The 15719-nt window shown below is 48.3% G+C and overlaps 1 protein-coding gene across 50 annotated transcripts in view; it reads left to right on the forward strand.

Moving 5' to 3' along the window:
* The window catches only part of PRMT7 (protein arginine methyltransferase 7), a 49897-nt gene that overhangs the window by 21575 nt on the left and 12603 nt on the right, over window positions 1-15719 (forward strand). For 49 of the 50 annotated variants that reach the window (XR_008621472.1, XM_055100380.2, XM_055100363.2 and 46 more), the window contains 7 exons: window positions 4874-4986; window positions 6737-6978; window positions 7203-7383; window positions 13128-13255; window positions 13598-13733; window positions 14668-14751; window positions 15088-15135. Coding sequence is in view for 49 of the 50 variants with exons in the window: in XM_055100380.2 (XP_054956355.1) it covers window positions 4874-4986; window positions 6737-6978; window positions 7203-7383; window positions 13128-13255; window positions 13598-13733; window positions 14668-14751; window positions 15088-15135 (932 nt within the window). In the remaining variant the exon portion in view is untranslated. The remainder of the gene's footprint in view (window positions 1-4873; window positions 4987-6736; window positions 6979-7202; window positions 7384-13127; window positions 13256-13597; window positions 13734-14667; window positions 14752-15087; window positions 15136-15719) is intronic. The other variant, XM_063597692.1, reaches the window with a different exon arrangement.

Consider the following 15719-nt stretch of genomic DNA (forward strand, 5'->3'; position numbering starts at 1 on the left):
TGCAACCTTTGCTCGGCTTCACAGAGTATTACCCTGTGTGTGTGTGAATGTATTAACACAGACCCTAGAGGAACCCTGTGCAGCATTCTGAAGGCTTTTTTTCTGTGTAATTTCCTCTCTGATTCTCTGCCTGGCAAGTTCTAGCTGCTTCCACTTCCCTGAACTCGTTTCCTGTCTGTTTAACTCAGCAAGACTGCCGTGCTCTGTGTCACCTCTTACCCTGTACTGTGGTCTGGAAAGGGTCTCCTGGCTGATAGCCAGAGCAGGGTAAGGGTTACTTGGTTTGTTTCCCTTCTTAGGGAGCAAACTGTGTTGCCTCTTGCTCAACATCTGAAAACACTTGTTTCATACATTTTGCCCAGTTTTCTAGTTGATAACAGCCGGAGGGTAAGCCTGATCCCACTTATTCCACTATGGCCAGAGTGGAGATTGATTCATTTATTTATTTTTTTTTGAGACAGTCTCACTCTGTTGCCTAGGCTGGAGTACAGTGCTGTGAACACAGCTCATTGCAGCCTCGACTTCTGGGCTCAAGTGATCCTCCTGCCTCAGCCTCCTGAGTAGCTGGGACCACAGGCAGGCGCCACCATACCCAACTAATTTTTTTGTTTTTTTAAATTTTTATTAGAAACTAAGTCTTGCGGCTGGGTGCAGTGGCTTATGCCTGTAATCCTAGCACTTTGGGAGGCAGAGGCTGGCGGATCACCTGAGGTTGGGAGTCGCAACCAGCCTGACCAACTTGGAGAAACCTGTCTCTACTAAAAATACAAAATTAGTCAGGTGTGGTGGTGCATGCCTGTAATCCCAGCTACTCAGGAGATTGAGGCAGGAGAATTGCTTGAACCTGGGAGGCAAAGGTTGCGGTGAGCCGAGATTGCGCTATTGCACTTCAGCCTGGGCAGCAAGAGCAAAATTCTGTCTCAAAAAAAAAAAAGAAAAGAAAAGAAACTAGGTCTTGCTTTGTTTCGCAGGCTGGTCTTGAACGCCAGGCCTCACGCAGTCCTCCTGCCTCAGCCTCCCAAAGTGCTGGGATCACAGATGGGAGCCACTGCACCTGGCGAGATCATTTATTCTTGAAAATTTATCCATTTTGACGGCAGGGAGACTGATCTGCAGGGCAGCCTTGGCCATGAAGTGTGCTGACTCTGCCTCCAGGCAGCATTGTTCACACACACCTCAGCTTAGGCCAGGCCCCTCATATGATTTCTTATTAAAAAAAAAAAAATTTTTTTTTAGACAGAGTGGCTCTGTCGCCCAGGCTGGAGTGCAGTGGCATGACCTCGGCTCACTGCAACCTCCACCTCCCAGGTTCAAGTGATCCTTCCATGTCAGCCTCCTAAGTAGCTGATATTACAGGCATGCACCACCACCCGGCTAATTTTTGTATTTTTAGTAGAGATGGGGTTTCACTATGTTGGCCAAGCTGGTCTTGAACTCCTGACCTCAAGCAATCTGCCTGCCTTGGCCTCCCAAAATGCTGGGATTACAAGCATGAACCACCACGCTTGGCCAATTTCGTAATACTTTTCTTCATAGCACTTACCACTGCAATCATTAAATCATTATGTAGTTATGTATTTAATGTCTGTATCCCCACCCAGCTGAGGCATCCTGAGGTCATGCACTGCGTGGGTTGTATTAACTATTCCATTCCGTTATTTGCTCCGGGCCTGTCATGTAAAGGAGTTAGGTAATTTTTGTAAAGTGAGTAGATTGTCAGTTGTGCTTCATCCATAATCCCTTGTAAATGTGACTTTGTTTCCGTTCCTCAGCCTGACAAGTGGCTTCCTCATTGCCAAGTTGGGTGGTCTTTCCTCTGCTTTTCCTCTCTAACCACTGCCGCTTTGGTACTTCTGCCATTCCTTCCTTCTTGAAACTCTCCCTGGACCTTAGTGACATCTCTTCATCTTGGTTCTCCTGTGTTGCTTTCTTTCTGCTCCAAATGTATGCTTTCCAAGGTTCTGCTCTCAGCCCTTTTTAAAAGTGGCATGTGAAGTTGCCTGTTCCCCAGAGCTGGATTACATGCTGAGGCTTGTGGAGAGCCAACCCAGGGAGCAGCGTGTGTTCATCCGTCCATTTTGTTCTTTTGGAAAGGGCTTAGGAAGCTCCTGGGGTGGCTACCTGCTTCAGACTCCCCCACCCCGTGCCCTTATACATTAGCAGTCACACTCAAAATACCAGGCCCTCAAGAAGTACTTGTTAAAATGCACTGGACCATAAAGCTTGAATTTTTTTTTTTAAATTTTTATTATTTTTTGAGACAGTCTCACTGTATCACCCAAGATGGAGTATGGTGGGGCAATTTCAGCTCACTACAACATGGGCCTCCCGGGTTCAGGCAATTCTCATGCCTCAGCCTCCTGAGTAGCTGGGACTACAGGCGCGTGCTACTACACCCGGCTAATTTTTGTATTTTTAGTAGAGACAAGGTTTCACCACATTGGCCAGGCTGGTATCGAACTCCTGGCCTCAAGTGATCAGCCCAGCTTGGCCTCTCAAAGTGCTGGAATTACAGGTGTGAGTCACTGTGCCTGGCTCTTGATTTTTATTTTAATGAAGCAATTTGGACTATAAAGCATTTTAAGTTATATAATTGGTTTAAACATTCAGGAGATAGAATTGGCAGAGTGGGTGATCAGTGGGTTGTAGGGTGACAGAAATCAATAATTTATCTAGTGTGTGTTGACTGTTATGGGGCACTAGACCTTGTGGGTGCTGGGGTACAGTAGTGGACAGGCAGTCAGCGGTCCTGCTGTCCTGGAACTAGTAAATGATGCCCAGATTCCTGGACTATGTGACTTATTGATTGAGGCAGAAACCCTGGAGGGAGGAGCAGGCGTGTTAGGTGGAGTGGGTGGGATGAGTTTTGGACAGTGTATTCCAGTTGGAGTTTGATGTGACATCAGAGAGGATGGGCAGGGCTTCTCGGGAGGGTGGTCTCTGTGGCAGAAGACAGAAGTTTCTTCTTAAGCTCCTCCACATGATACTGTCATGGAGCACAGGTGAGCTTCATAGGAAGTGTGCTTTTTTTTTTTTTATCTTCATCATCCCGACCACCACCACATGAGACAGAGCCCATTCACCCGTTTTACTGATGAGGCAACTGATGGTCAGAACGGAGGGCTCAGGGATAGGAAGTGAGATCCAGGCCAGGCTTCAGCCTCGAGCTCGAGGTTCACACTGTCTCTGTTGTGCTCTTCTATCAGCTGCTTTCTTTCTTTTTTTTTTTTTTTGAAGTGGAGTCTCACTCTGGCCCAGATTAGAGTGCAGTGGCGTGATCTCGGCTCACTGCAACCTCTGCCTCCCAGGTTTAAGTGATTCTCCTGCCTCAGCCTCTCAAGTAGCTGGGATTACAGGCATCCATCACCACGCCTGGCTAATTTTTGTATTCTTAGTAGAGACAGGGTTTCACCACGTTGGCCAGGTTGGTTTCAAACTTCTGACCTCAGGTGATCTGCCCATCTCGGCCTCCCAAAGTGCTGGGATTACAGGCGGGAGCCACCGCGCCCGGCCCCTGTCAGCTGCTTTCATGCTTCTCTTTTCCTTGTGTCATCTGTGAGACTTGTGCTCTGTGCAGGGAAAATGAGTGGGCTTTGTCAGATTATAATTCATGAGGCATTAAAAGTGTTTACAGTTAATTCTCCCTGATGAATAGCCCCTTCCAAAGTCTATTTTGGCTCTTGGCTCATTAAAAATTATAATTGTAGAAGTAGCAGTACATTACTGAGGTTTAGAAAACAGTTAACAGAAGATCCCTCCCAAATCCTACTCTTCTCTAAAATCCTGCTGTCCTAAAACAACTGTTATTTAAGAGATTGTTTGGTGACAAGGCGCTTTCATTAAGGGAATTTACCATAGTGATCTGGGGATTCTAAGTCATGGATCTCAATTTTGGCTGCCAGAGCCTAACTCACAGTAGCTGGAAGATCATCAGAGAACCTTGTTGTCTTGCTTTGGCTTTCCCTCCCTCTCCCTGCAACCTAGAAGTATTTGACATACCAGCATTCGGTTTTTGCTTTTCAAATAATTTTTCTAATTTAGTGGTTAATAGTTTAATTGTTAATTTATATCTCTCTAATTGCTAATAGGGATGAAAAAGTTTTCATATGTTTGATTTCTGTTTTGAATTTTCTGTTTATATTTTTACCTGGTTTCTTTTTGGGCGTGTGTTTTTTTTGTTTGTTTGAGACAGAGTCTCACTCTGTCGCGCAGGCTGGAGTACAGTGGCACAATTTCGGCTCACTGCAACCTCTGCCTCCCAGGTTCAAGTGATTCTCATGCCTCAGCCTCCTGGGTAGCTGGGGTTACAGGCGTGCGCCATCACACCTGTCTAATTTTTGTATTTTTAGTAGAGATGGGGTTTCGCCATGATGGCCAGGCTGGTCTTGAACTCCTGGCCTCAAGTGATCCTCCTGCCTTGGCCTCCCAAAGTGCTAGGATTAAAGGCGTGAGCCACCATGCCTGGCTAATTTTTGTATTTTTTGTGGAAATGGGGTTTTGTCATGTTTCCCAGGCTGATCTCAAACTCCTGAACTCAATCCATTGGGTATTTATAGTTTTATTATCATTTTTTCCAGTCTCCCTCCCAATATTAAGCATACAGAATAGCTGTAAGAGCAGTACAGTAAACACTTATGATCCCTTACCCTAGATTTATCAATTAGCGTTTTGTCATACATTTACATATGGATTTTTTTTTTTTTCTGAACCATTGGCAAGTCAGTTGCAGACATCCTGACACTTCTGAATACCTCAGCATGTATATGTGCTTTTAGCATGATGGCCCCTTAACCACTTATCTTTCCCATATTTGCTGTAAATATTTTTCCTAGTCTGTTGCTTATGTCCAACTCTGTTTTCTTGTGTTTTTCAGAGGGTGACATGCCATGCCGTGCCAACATCCTGGTCACAGAGTTGTTTGACACAGAGCTGATCGGGGAGGGGGCGCTGCCCTCCTATGAGCACGCACACAGGCATCTCGTGGAGGTAGTAGACGGAGGGCTCCCTCAGACGTGTCTGTGGTCTCAGCCAGCTCACATAGCACTCACTCATGCACCGTGTCCCACACAGCCCAAGCCCTCAGCACCTCTGATACACCTGGGACACCCCTCCATTCCTGGGGGGGCTCTGGTTCTCCTCACTTAAAACTTTTATGTCCCTTGAATGCCAAATCTTAATAGGTTAGAGTTGAAAAGCAAGAAACTATATTCAAATTCAGTTCAGTTCAGCAAATATTCTCAGGAAGGCGATGCTTGAGCTGTCAGTCTTGAGAAGTGATCAGGTGTTGACCTGGCAGATGGAATATTTCTGGTAGAGGAGAGCAGCACGTGCTAGACGTGAGACTGAATCGGTGCAGTGGCTCTGGAGCCTGCTTTGGATTTTGTGCTGTGTGGGAGGCAGGAGAGATGGGCTTAGCAACTGAGGCTAGAGAGCTGGGCAGGGGCTAGATGGAGTGGGGCTTGGGGGCCATGCCCAGAGGGTAGCTGTCATCTAGAAGGTGGGGTGGCATCGCAGGAGGGTTTGAAGCAGAGGATTGACAGCAGACTTATGCAGGCAGATGTGTGGAGGGCAGTTGGGGTATAGGGCTGGAGGTTGTGGGTGGGTTAAAAGGCTGTGGAGTCGTCCAGATGCTGTGGTACAGTGGGCCTCAGCCAAGGCTGTAGACAGAGGCCTGATAGGTGGTCCCAGGAGTTGGTGGTCCTTTAGGTGTAGAGATATCGATGCTAGGGTTTGGGCACCTGGATTGGATGGTGGTGCTTCCTGTTGACGGGGAGTGCAGGAAGAGGGGTAGCCTTGGGAAGGTTGGGAAGTGGTGAGGGCGATTCTTCTGGTTTAGACAGAGTTTGAGCTCTCTAAAGGTCAGCCAAGCAAAGAGGCCCAGAGATGCATGGATTTACTCAGTGAAGAGGGCATGGTTGAGGTCACTGTGGAGAGTGTGGAGGGAGACAGTCCGGACCAGGGAGTCCCCTTGTGAGGTGGGGCGGAGGAAGCACAGCCTGGGGAAGGCAGCGGGAGTGAGTCCAGTTAGAGCAGCATTTCTCTACCAGAGCAAGGTTGGGAGACGCTTCGCAGGGAGGCCAGTTATGCTGCTAGCCTTTTACCATGCCCAGAGCAACCCCCACAGCAGAGAATCATTTGGCCCAAGAGGCCAGTGGTGTCCTGGTGGTGAAAGCCATGTGGGTAGCAGCTGTGAGTGTGCTCTTGCCGGGTCCCTATTGCCTGGTGCATGGAGGACGTGGAGTGGATGCAAGAGGTAGGAGGAGAGCCGGACAAGGAGCCGGAGCCGGAGCCACAGCCCTAGGGGCTGAGTGTGCAGCAATGCCCAGCGGCGCCAGAGGGCTGGGCAGCTGAGGGGGCACCGTGGTCCACAGGGCTTTGCCACAAGGAGGCTCTTGTTTTGGTGCTGGGCAGGAGCGGCACTGAAGGGACACTGAGCCCAGAGCCAGGATCACCACCCAGCAGCAGGACGTGAAGCATTTAAGAGTGCCAGGTAGCCAGGAACTTAGCTGACAGAAGTCATTTTAGGCACAGTGTGTGTTCTTTTTGAAATGTAGTACCTTTTTTTTCCCTTTTCCAAGGGCATAGGGCTGAAAACAGTTCACTATTCTAATAGTATAAGGTGTTGGGCATTACTGAACCAACCTAATGTTAGGAATAAACCTCTTTTGATCAATGGGAATTACTGTGGGTCTAAGCGTCTGATTTTTGTTTGGTTTTGTTTTTAATCTAAACTTAGGAAAATTGTGAGGCCGTGCCCCACAGAGCCACCGTCTATGCACAGCTGGTGGAGTCCAGGAGGATGTGGTCGTGGAACAAGCTATTTCCCATCCACGTGCAGACCAGCCTCGGAGAGCAGGTCATCGTCCCTCCCATGGACCTGGAGAGCTGCCCTGGCGCACCCTCTGTCTGTGACATTCAGCTGAACCAGGTGTCACCAGCCGACTTTACAGTCCTCAGCGATGTGCTGCCCATGTTCAGGTACCAGGGAGCCACCATAGGTGATGGCGCTTTGAGACATTTGATGGAAGTTGGGTATTAGGAGGTTCTTTTTGAGTGGGAAGGAAATCTAGCTGCTGTCACCTGCCTCGAAGGCAAGAGTCCTTTGCAGCCAAATGTCATTGCCAGTGAAGTCACTGTAAAAGCTTAAAAAATGGAGTGTGTGAGGTTAAACTCTGCTTACATTCTTGAATATTATTCCTCAGCATAGACTTCAGCAAGCAAGTCAGTAGCTCAGCAGCCTGCCATAGCAGGCGGTTTGAACCTCTGACATCTGGCCGAGCTCAGGTGGTTCTCTCGTGGTGGGACATTGAAATGGACCCTGAGGGGAAGATCAAGTGCACCATGGCCCCCTTCTGGGCACACTCAGACCCAGAGGAGATGCAGGTAAGAGGCAGGAGCCTAGCATGTGCCCTGTCAGGAAACTTGTCCACTGCCGTTCATGGGAAAGTAACAGTTGAGCCTTAGACCCAGGAGAATTTAGAGACGGGAGGGCTGTGTCAGAATCAAAGACAAATAAAAGTTTTTAAAAAGCAAGCAAAGGCTAGCTGTAGTAACGTAGCCTTCCCAGGGTGAGCTCATGGTGAGCACTCATGGACACAGTGAGGAACAGAGAAGTTGGCTTTCCTCTCCTGCCTCATCATGATGCAGCCACCCTTAGATACCACCCCTCATCCCCTGAGTAATCCCAGGGGGCTCCCATCAGCTTGGAATAGAGAACTACAGCCTCACCTTCTGTGGCCTCAAAATCTCCTTTCTCCACCCCGATAGAAAGTAGGCAGAGGACATGAAACACAGAAAAGGAAATACAGATGATGGGGATAGTTGCCCACTGTCCCTCATAATAAGAGAAATGCAGTTTTAGCTGCTTACAGCACCTATGCTCCCAGCCTCTCAGGAGACTGAGGCAGGAGGATTGCTTGAACCCAGGAAGTTGAGGCTGCAGTGAGTCGTGATTGCATTACTGCACTCCCGCCTGGGCAATAAGATGAGACCCTGTCTCTAAAAAAAAAAAAAGAGAAATGCAAGTTTAAACTGCAGTGAGATCTCATTTTCACCTATTAGTGAATAAAGTTTAAACAGTTTGCAAGCACACTGTTGGGGAAGCTCAGGGAAAAAGCAGGAAAGCGAGTCATCAGAACGTTTCAGGTAGAAAGCAATGCTGCTTTCAGACATGGGGCTGTGGCTGGATTTGCGCCTGTGCAGAATAGATGTGTGCAGCCCTGGTTTAGTAGAAAACGGCCAACCTAAAGGCCACTAGCAGGGATCAAGTCCATTATCCTTTCAGTGGGTGAGGTAGCTCTCTGTGCACTGATGTGGGACAAGCTTCAAGGTGGATTATTACCTGACACAAAAATAAAGGTGCAGAATGGTGTGTTGTGTGGCAGCACTGGTGTTAGTAAAAATAGAAATATATGTGTTTGTGAGTGGATAGTCATGTGTGGTGTACATATAAGGAGGTCTTTGGAAGAATTCCCAGAAATTCGTAAAACTGACTGCATCTGGGAATGGGGACTGGAGGTTAGGGGTGGAAAGGAAACATATTTTTTACTATGCATCCTTGTATACCTTTTGAATTTTCTCTCATGTGCTTGTGTTATTTACACCCCCATCCACCCTCTCTCACTCTCACACTCAAAGGAAAAGAAAGTGGGAAAGGTGTGTCGGAATTGCCTGATGGGTTCTTCCTACCCACTGTTCAGACAAAACCAATTCGCTGACACCATGGCATTGCAATAAAGACTTTAATTGACACGAAGCCAGCCACACCACGTGGGAGAGAGATTTGTTACTCAAATCAGTCTCCCTGAAAATTCACAGGCTACAGTTTTTTGTTTGTTTGTTTTGAGATGGAGTTTCGTTCTTGTTGGTCAGGCTGGAGTGCAATGGCGCAATCTCAGCTCACTGCAACCTCTACCTCCCGGGTTCAAGCAATTCTCCTGCCTCAGCCCCCTGAGTAGCTGGGATTATGGGCATGCGCCACCACGCCTGGCTAATTTTGTATTTTTAGTAGAGATGGGGTTTCTCCATGTTGGCCAGGCTGGTCTCAAATTCCCGACCTCAGGTGACCTGCCCCACCGGCCTCCCAAAGTGCTGGGATTACAGGCGTGAGCCGCTATGCCCGGCTCAGGCTAGGGTTTTTCAAGGATAGTTTGGCAGGCGAGGGAGTCCACTTCTGGGTGGAGTCATCAGACAGAAACGTAAAAACCCGAAAAGACATTTCAAAGGGTCAATCTTAGTTTCTGCAAGGTGGTGTTATCTGCAGGAGGAATCAGGGAAGGTTGCAGATCTTGTGACCTAATAATGGCTTCACCTTAGCAGAATTCAGCCTCCTCTCATCCTCCTAACCTGATGATCTTTCATTCAGTTTAAGTTTAATTTTGGGGAAGGACGGTTATCATTTAAAGTATTAACCAGCTGGGTGTGGTGGCTCACGCCTGTAATCCCAACACTTCGGGAGCCCCAGGTGGGTGGATCATTTGAGGTCAGGAGTTCGAGACCAGCCTGGCCAACATGGAGAAACCCCACTTCTACTAAAAATACAAAAATTACCCGGATGTGGTGGTGCGTGCCTGTAATTCCAGCTACTCGGGAGGCTGAGGCAGGAGAATTGCTTGAACCCAGGAGGTGGAAGTTGAAGTGAGCTGAGGTCACGCCACTGCACTCAAACCTGGGTGGCAGAGCGAGACTCTGTCTCAAAAAATAATAAGAACAAAAAATAAACTGTTAACCAAATGTCTCCCAAAGTTAGCTTGGCCCGGACCGAGGAATGATTAAGGGCAGTTTGGACATTAAAGCAAAATGGGGGTTGGTTAGATGAGATCTCTTTCACTGTCATAATTTTCTCACTTTTTCGCAAAGGCAGTTTTGGTTTCAGGACCAAGAAATAGAACCTGTCTCTACCCAGGAGCGCCTCAGGCACCATCCTTTGTCCATGGTCCAGCCTGCCTGGCCTTAACCCCTGGCTTTGTGTTGAATGCTCACCTGCTGGTTCTAGGTGTCCACAACATTATGGAAGGCCTTAGCAGCTTCACCTACCCCATTCCCAGAGTTACTGTTTAGGCCGAAGGGTTGTGACTGCTGGGGGATTGCTGTCAATCAGCGTACCCATACCGACAGCAGCATGTGAGACTAAGAAGTATGTGAGCTTCCTAGTCTCCCCTCCACCTTCCAGGTGCCTGGCCCCGGGTGGGTGTGTGTCCAGCCAGGGCCTGCCAGCATCCCTCTGCAGGCTGTGTGTGTGTCACTCTGAATTCACCCACAGAGTTGAGATTGGCACTGCGTCACATTCTTCCTAAGACTGTGTTGCAGAATTAGCATAAGAATAGCATTAAAATGTTAGTACTTTTGGCCGGTGGCTCACTCCTATAATCCCAGCACTTGGGAGGCCAAGGCAGGTGGATCACCTGAGGTCAGGAGTTCAAGACCAGCCTGGCTAACATGTTGAAACCCTGTCTCTACTAAAAATACAAAGAAAATTAGCCGGGCATGGTGGCAGGCGCCTGTAATCCCAGCTACTTGGGAGGCTGAGGCAGGAGAATCGCTTCAACCTGGGAGGTGGAGGTTGCAGTAAGCTGAGACTGCACCATTGCCCTCCAGCCTGGGCAACAAGAGCGAAACTCTGTCTCAAAAAAAAAAAAAAAGTTAGTACTTGTAATTTGCATATCTTCGGAGCGCTACTATGTATTTTTTCTCCTTGAATCCTCTTAGTAGACAAACCAGGTAGCCACAACCATAGCCAACTCGGGACTCAGCAGGCTCCAGGGATTGGAGCGGGGCCTTGTGTCCAGGAGCAGTAGAGTGGGTCCTGCCCCTGGTCTCTTGACTGTGGGTCTTGTGTTGTTTCTCTACCAGCGTTGACTTTTGGATTGGACATTTGAAAGCTGCTAATGAATCTCCCTCATGAATTCATGTAACTGCTTTGATCCTAAGTATATTTAGTCTGTCCCACCTTGGCACAGTGGGTTCTGTCACCAGCTCCTCAACGTTAGGACCCAGGAGGTCCCTGTGGTGGGTAGTATGGGAAGGACGTGATGACAGGGCAGTGCCATGGGAGCCTAGGAGGGGTCGGGAAAGGGTTCTCCTGTCTTCTTCACATGCATTTGCATAGTGTGGGAATGAATAAAAGGTTTAAAAGAACCTGTGTTATTCCTGTTACTATTTATTTTTCCAGAACATATCTGGTCAGATTTTCATTTTCTAGTTTTTATGTTCAAGTAAGTGTCTTAAGCGTGTGGGAATGTCATTCTCCTGCCTTTTTGTTAAATTAAAGACCAGGTGGGTGGGCACGTTCCTTATCTGTGCTCTTGGAGTCCCACAGGGCCAAGTTTTTCTTAGTTCCTGAAGGTGACAGAATGAGCAGGCAGTCGTCTCATCAGAGTTGAGCCAGGCATCTCCTGTTTTTGTTTGTTAGAGACAGGGTCTTGCTTTATTGCTCAGGTTGGATTGTGGTGGCACCTCTTAGCTCACTGCAACTGTGAACTCCTGGGCACAAGCGATCCTCCCACCTCAGCCTCCTGAGTAGCTGGGACTACAGGCACTTGCCACTATGCATGGCTAATCTTGTGTTTTTTTTGTAGAAATGGGGGTCACTGGTATGTTACCCAGGCTGGTCCCGTACACCTGGCCTCAAACGATTTGCCAGCCTCGGCCTCCCAAATTGTTGGGATTACAGGCGTGAGCCACCGTGTCCAGCTGGCATCTACTTTTTAGGGCAGTTCTTCCTTTTTCAAAAAGAAGCTTAACAATTATGAGCGAAATAAACCTCATTATATAAAATAAAAATATCACTCATGGTCCTCCCTTTCACTCAAAATAGCTCCCTTTGTTTGGTCTCTCTCCAAACGCGTGGGTGTCATCGGTGCTCATCTCTGTTCCGGGCCCCGTAGCCTTCAGCAGCAGCGTTTAAGATGTCTGTCCGTATTCTGCACGAGGGTTTATATCCCGTTCTGAGTGCTGGCCATTTGGGTGGGTTCCAGTTTTTGCTGGTATAAATAATTCTGTGATTTGCATTTTTATGTGAATATAACTCTTTTTTTTTTTCTTTTGGGGTTTTCTTAGGATAGAAACATGTATGTGGGGTTTGTAGTAAGGACTAGCACAGCTTATTAAAAATTGACCGTGGATCATTGTCAACCATGTTTCACAATTTAGAATATTCAGTTATTTAAATACTTCAATTTAATTCAAAGAATAAGCCAAAACCTTTTTGTATTTTCCCACCTTTTTATTTTGAAAAATTATATATCCACAGAATAAGTGAAAATGAACACTGATAGTCCCTTTATTAATTTAAATTTACCAGTTGTTAACGTTTGCCACATCTGCTTTATCTTTGTCTTTCTGCCTCTCTTCCTGCATCTCTACACACACACACACACACACACACACACACACACACACACACACACACACACGGGTGTGCACTTTTTTTTTTTTGCTAAATCATTTGAAAGTAAGTTGCAGACATCTGACACTTTACTTTTAAATACTTCAACACTTATCTCCCAAGAATGAAAACAGTCTGCAACATAAATGAAACACATGATCACACCTAAGAAAAACAGTGGTTCCATAGTATCGTCTAACATATGGTTCAAAATAAAATTTGTCTCCAGAAGTCCTTGATAGCTTTTGTTTCCTCAGTCTACGATCCAGTTAGGTTTAGTGCATTGAGTCTGACTGTTTTGTAAATTCCGAGTACGTTAAAGCCTTTGGAATGCGTGCCATGGGACTGTTCTGAAAAGGTTCCCCTTAAACCACTAGGTTTAAACCAATTTTTTTCCTTCAAAGGAAACATTCAGCACAGCTCTACGTGTTGAAGAGAGAGCTTTGGTGCTACTCTGATGGGGTGGGGACTGGAGCCTGCACTTGTCCCCTCCCCTGAGCCACTCTGGCAGATTGCTGCTCTTGGCCACATTGTGTCTTCCTAAAGCCAGCAGGGTTCCCGCAAACTTTTGGGCCACTGGCCTCTGAGTTTAGAGTTTATTTATCTCCTTGGCCACAATAGCCAGCTGCAGTCTACATTGTGGACGTCCTGAAAACTGGCAGTTCTCTGGCATTTGGCTCCTGGATTAGAAGCATTGCTCATACTGCAGCTCGTTGACAGCTGACTCTGTTCTCCGTTTCAGTGGCGGGACCACTGGATGCAGTGTGTGTACTTCCTGCCACAAGAGGAGCCTGTGATGCAGGGCTCAGCGCTCTATCTGGTAGCCCACCACGATGACTACTGCGTATGGTACAGCCTGCAGAGGACCAGGTACGTCGAGCCTCGTGGGGGTGGAGGATGAGCCTCTGAGACTTGTATGTAAATTCCCCATTTACAGATCCTCTGGAGGTGCCAGTGGGTTGATTTGTGTCTGGACAGAATAACATAAGAACAAAGATTTGTGACCAATGTGTCAGTGCCCATTCGTGTGTACCCAGGAGAGGCTGTCATGGGTTGCTGGAATCTGTTTAGAGCAGATGCGTAGGAAAAGTCTGGAATTAGCGGGTGCTCTAAGCCCTCATGCCTACTGGAGACCAGTGTCCAGATTCATGCCCTCTGGAGACCTGTGGAGGCGCTCACAGCCCACATCTGTTTGTTCATCTCCTGGCCTAGCCCTGAAAAGAATGAGAGAGTCCGCCAGATGCGCCCCGTGTGTGACTGCCAGGCTCACCTGCTCTGGAACCGGCCTCGGTTTGGAGAGATCAATGACCAGGACAGAACTGATCGATACGTCCAGGCTCTGAGGACCGTAAGTGTCCAGCCCCTTGGCTGGTTGTGGGGAAAAGGGAGAAAGAAGTTTGTCCCATGAACCCCAGCACTCTGCTTATGATTTGCTGTTTCTTTCCTGTGTCCTCTTGTCTATGAGTGGCTTCAGCGAGCACCTCCTGGGTGGGCACTGGAGCAGAAAGCGGGAGAGCCTGGGGCTGGACTTCCTGAGGGCTTGCTCTCTGCTCTACTGGGAGAGCCTCTGGCTGGGCTCCTGCTGGACACCTTTGCCTTGTCAGACACAGTCATTGCTGTGGGTGGTCACAGTGGATTAGGCCACCCCTATCCTCTTTTCATGTGTTGTCACCTTTCTAAAATTTTCTAAGATGTAAATCTAATCATGTCGCTCTCCTGCCTGAAAACCTTTGCTCCCTGCTACCTGTAGCAGGGGACTCGGCCTGGGGATTACAGATGGGGCTTAGAGGGAGGGTCTCTTGAGGCCCTTGGGGGTGTGTACAGAAATAAGTGTGAATGTGTGCATTTTGGGGGATGGGGGGAGGATCCAAGCCATCCTGAGTTTCTCTCAGAGGGGTCTGTCACCGAGAAAGGCATCCTTGCCTTTGGGCAGTCAATTGTGAACACTCAAGCCTTGGAGGCTCTCAGCTGTCTGTGCTCTAACCAGACAGGGAAGAAGCCTGTTGTCATGGACTGGAAGGTGGCCTACAGGTGGTGCAGGCCTTCAGCGGGGCCTCTAGGCTGGGTTGAGGAGTGTCTTTCCTGACACTGGGGACAGGTGGGGAGATGTGAGCAAGGCGGGCATGTTTGTGGCTGGGGGTGGTTACTGCATGAGGACGCAGGGGGATGGTCTGAGGTCTGGGCAAGTGGAGTGAGAAGGGAAGCATTTCTGACAGCTTGCCAGCAGGAATCTTCTGGCAAACTGGAGGAAGCACTGTGCTGAGGTTGCCTGTTCCCCGCAGGTGCTGAAGCCAGACAGCGTGTGCCTGTGTGTCAGCGATGGCAGCCTGCTCTCCGTGCTGGCCCATCACCTGGGGGTGGAGCAGGTACTGACGTGCACCCTTGTCAGCCTCCTGATGTGGGCTTGTGAGTTAGAGCGTTGTGTGGTCTGGGTGCACAATTCTGTGATCAAGGCTCTTTGCAAAGGCCACTGTTGTGGGCACAGCATGCTCGGGTCAGGGGCTGGGGGGTTTATTGCCTGTGCGTGCAGGCAGGCGTCAGGCCTCAGAGCTGGTGTTCAGGCTGCCCCAGGGAGGGAATGAGTGCAGGGAGGGTTGTTCAGGTGTGTCCTCTGTCTTAGGATGGTCTTGTCGCATTTTAATCTTTAATTTCTTCTCTGTTAAGTGAATATCTTACAACTAATAGCGTGGTGTTCCCTCTAGGTGTTTACAGTCGAGAGCTCAGCAGCTTCTCACAAACTGTTGAGAAAAGTAAGTGAGAATTGTTGTTGCTGAAATAGTGAGAGCACCTGTGGGGTCTGGGTTGATGGCTTTGAAGTGGCATTGGCCCCAGGGGAACAAAGGAGTGGCAGCTCGCTTGCACCCCTGTGTTGTCTTGGTTGCTGCCTGGAGAGCAGCCAGAGGCCTTGGGGGCTGTCACTGAAATACAGGCAGGCATTTGCACTCTGCTTTGTTTTTTTGTGTCTGAAGAAGTTTAGGCTTTTTTCCTCACTTCACATAAGCTACTGTTGCGGTAGAATTAAATGTAGGATGTGTTTCTGGGACATCAGTGCTGAGGGAGCCAGTGCTCACAGCCTGATGGGAGATGGCATTTCTCTCCCTGGCCAGTAACTGGTTTGATTTCCTCTCCAAAGGGGAACTCCCTTCACCAGAACTGCAGGCTCGCACTGAGTCCTGGTGTGCACATGCGGGAGAAATCTCTTTTGCTTTTATCACATTCTGCTCCTGATCTCATCCGTGGTCTATAGGATGCCCCCCAAGGAGAGGATTTTTCCACAAAGCAGATAAAAGTGGTGTTCCAGAACCATTTGCCGGAAAATTCAAAGCGGAGAATG

The sequence above is a fragment of the Pan paniscus genome, chromosome 18 (assembly GCF_029289425.2).
Source record: "Pan paniscus chromosome 18, NHGRI_mPanPan1-v2.0_pri, whole genome shotgun sequence".
Taxonomy (NCBI): Eukaryota; Metazoa; Chordata; class Mammalia; order Primates; family Hominidae; genus Pan; species Pan paniscus.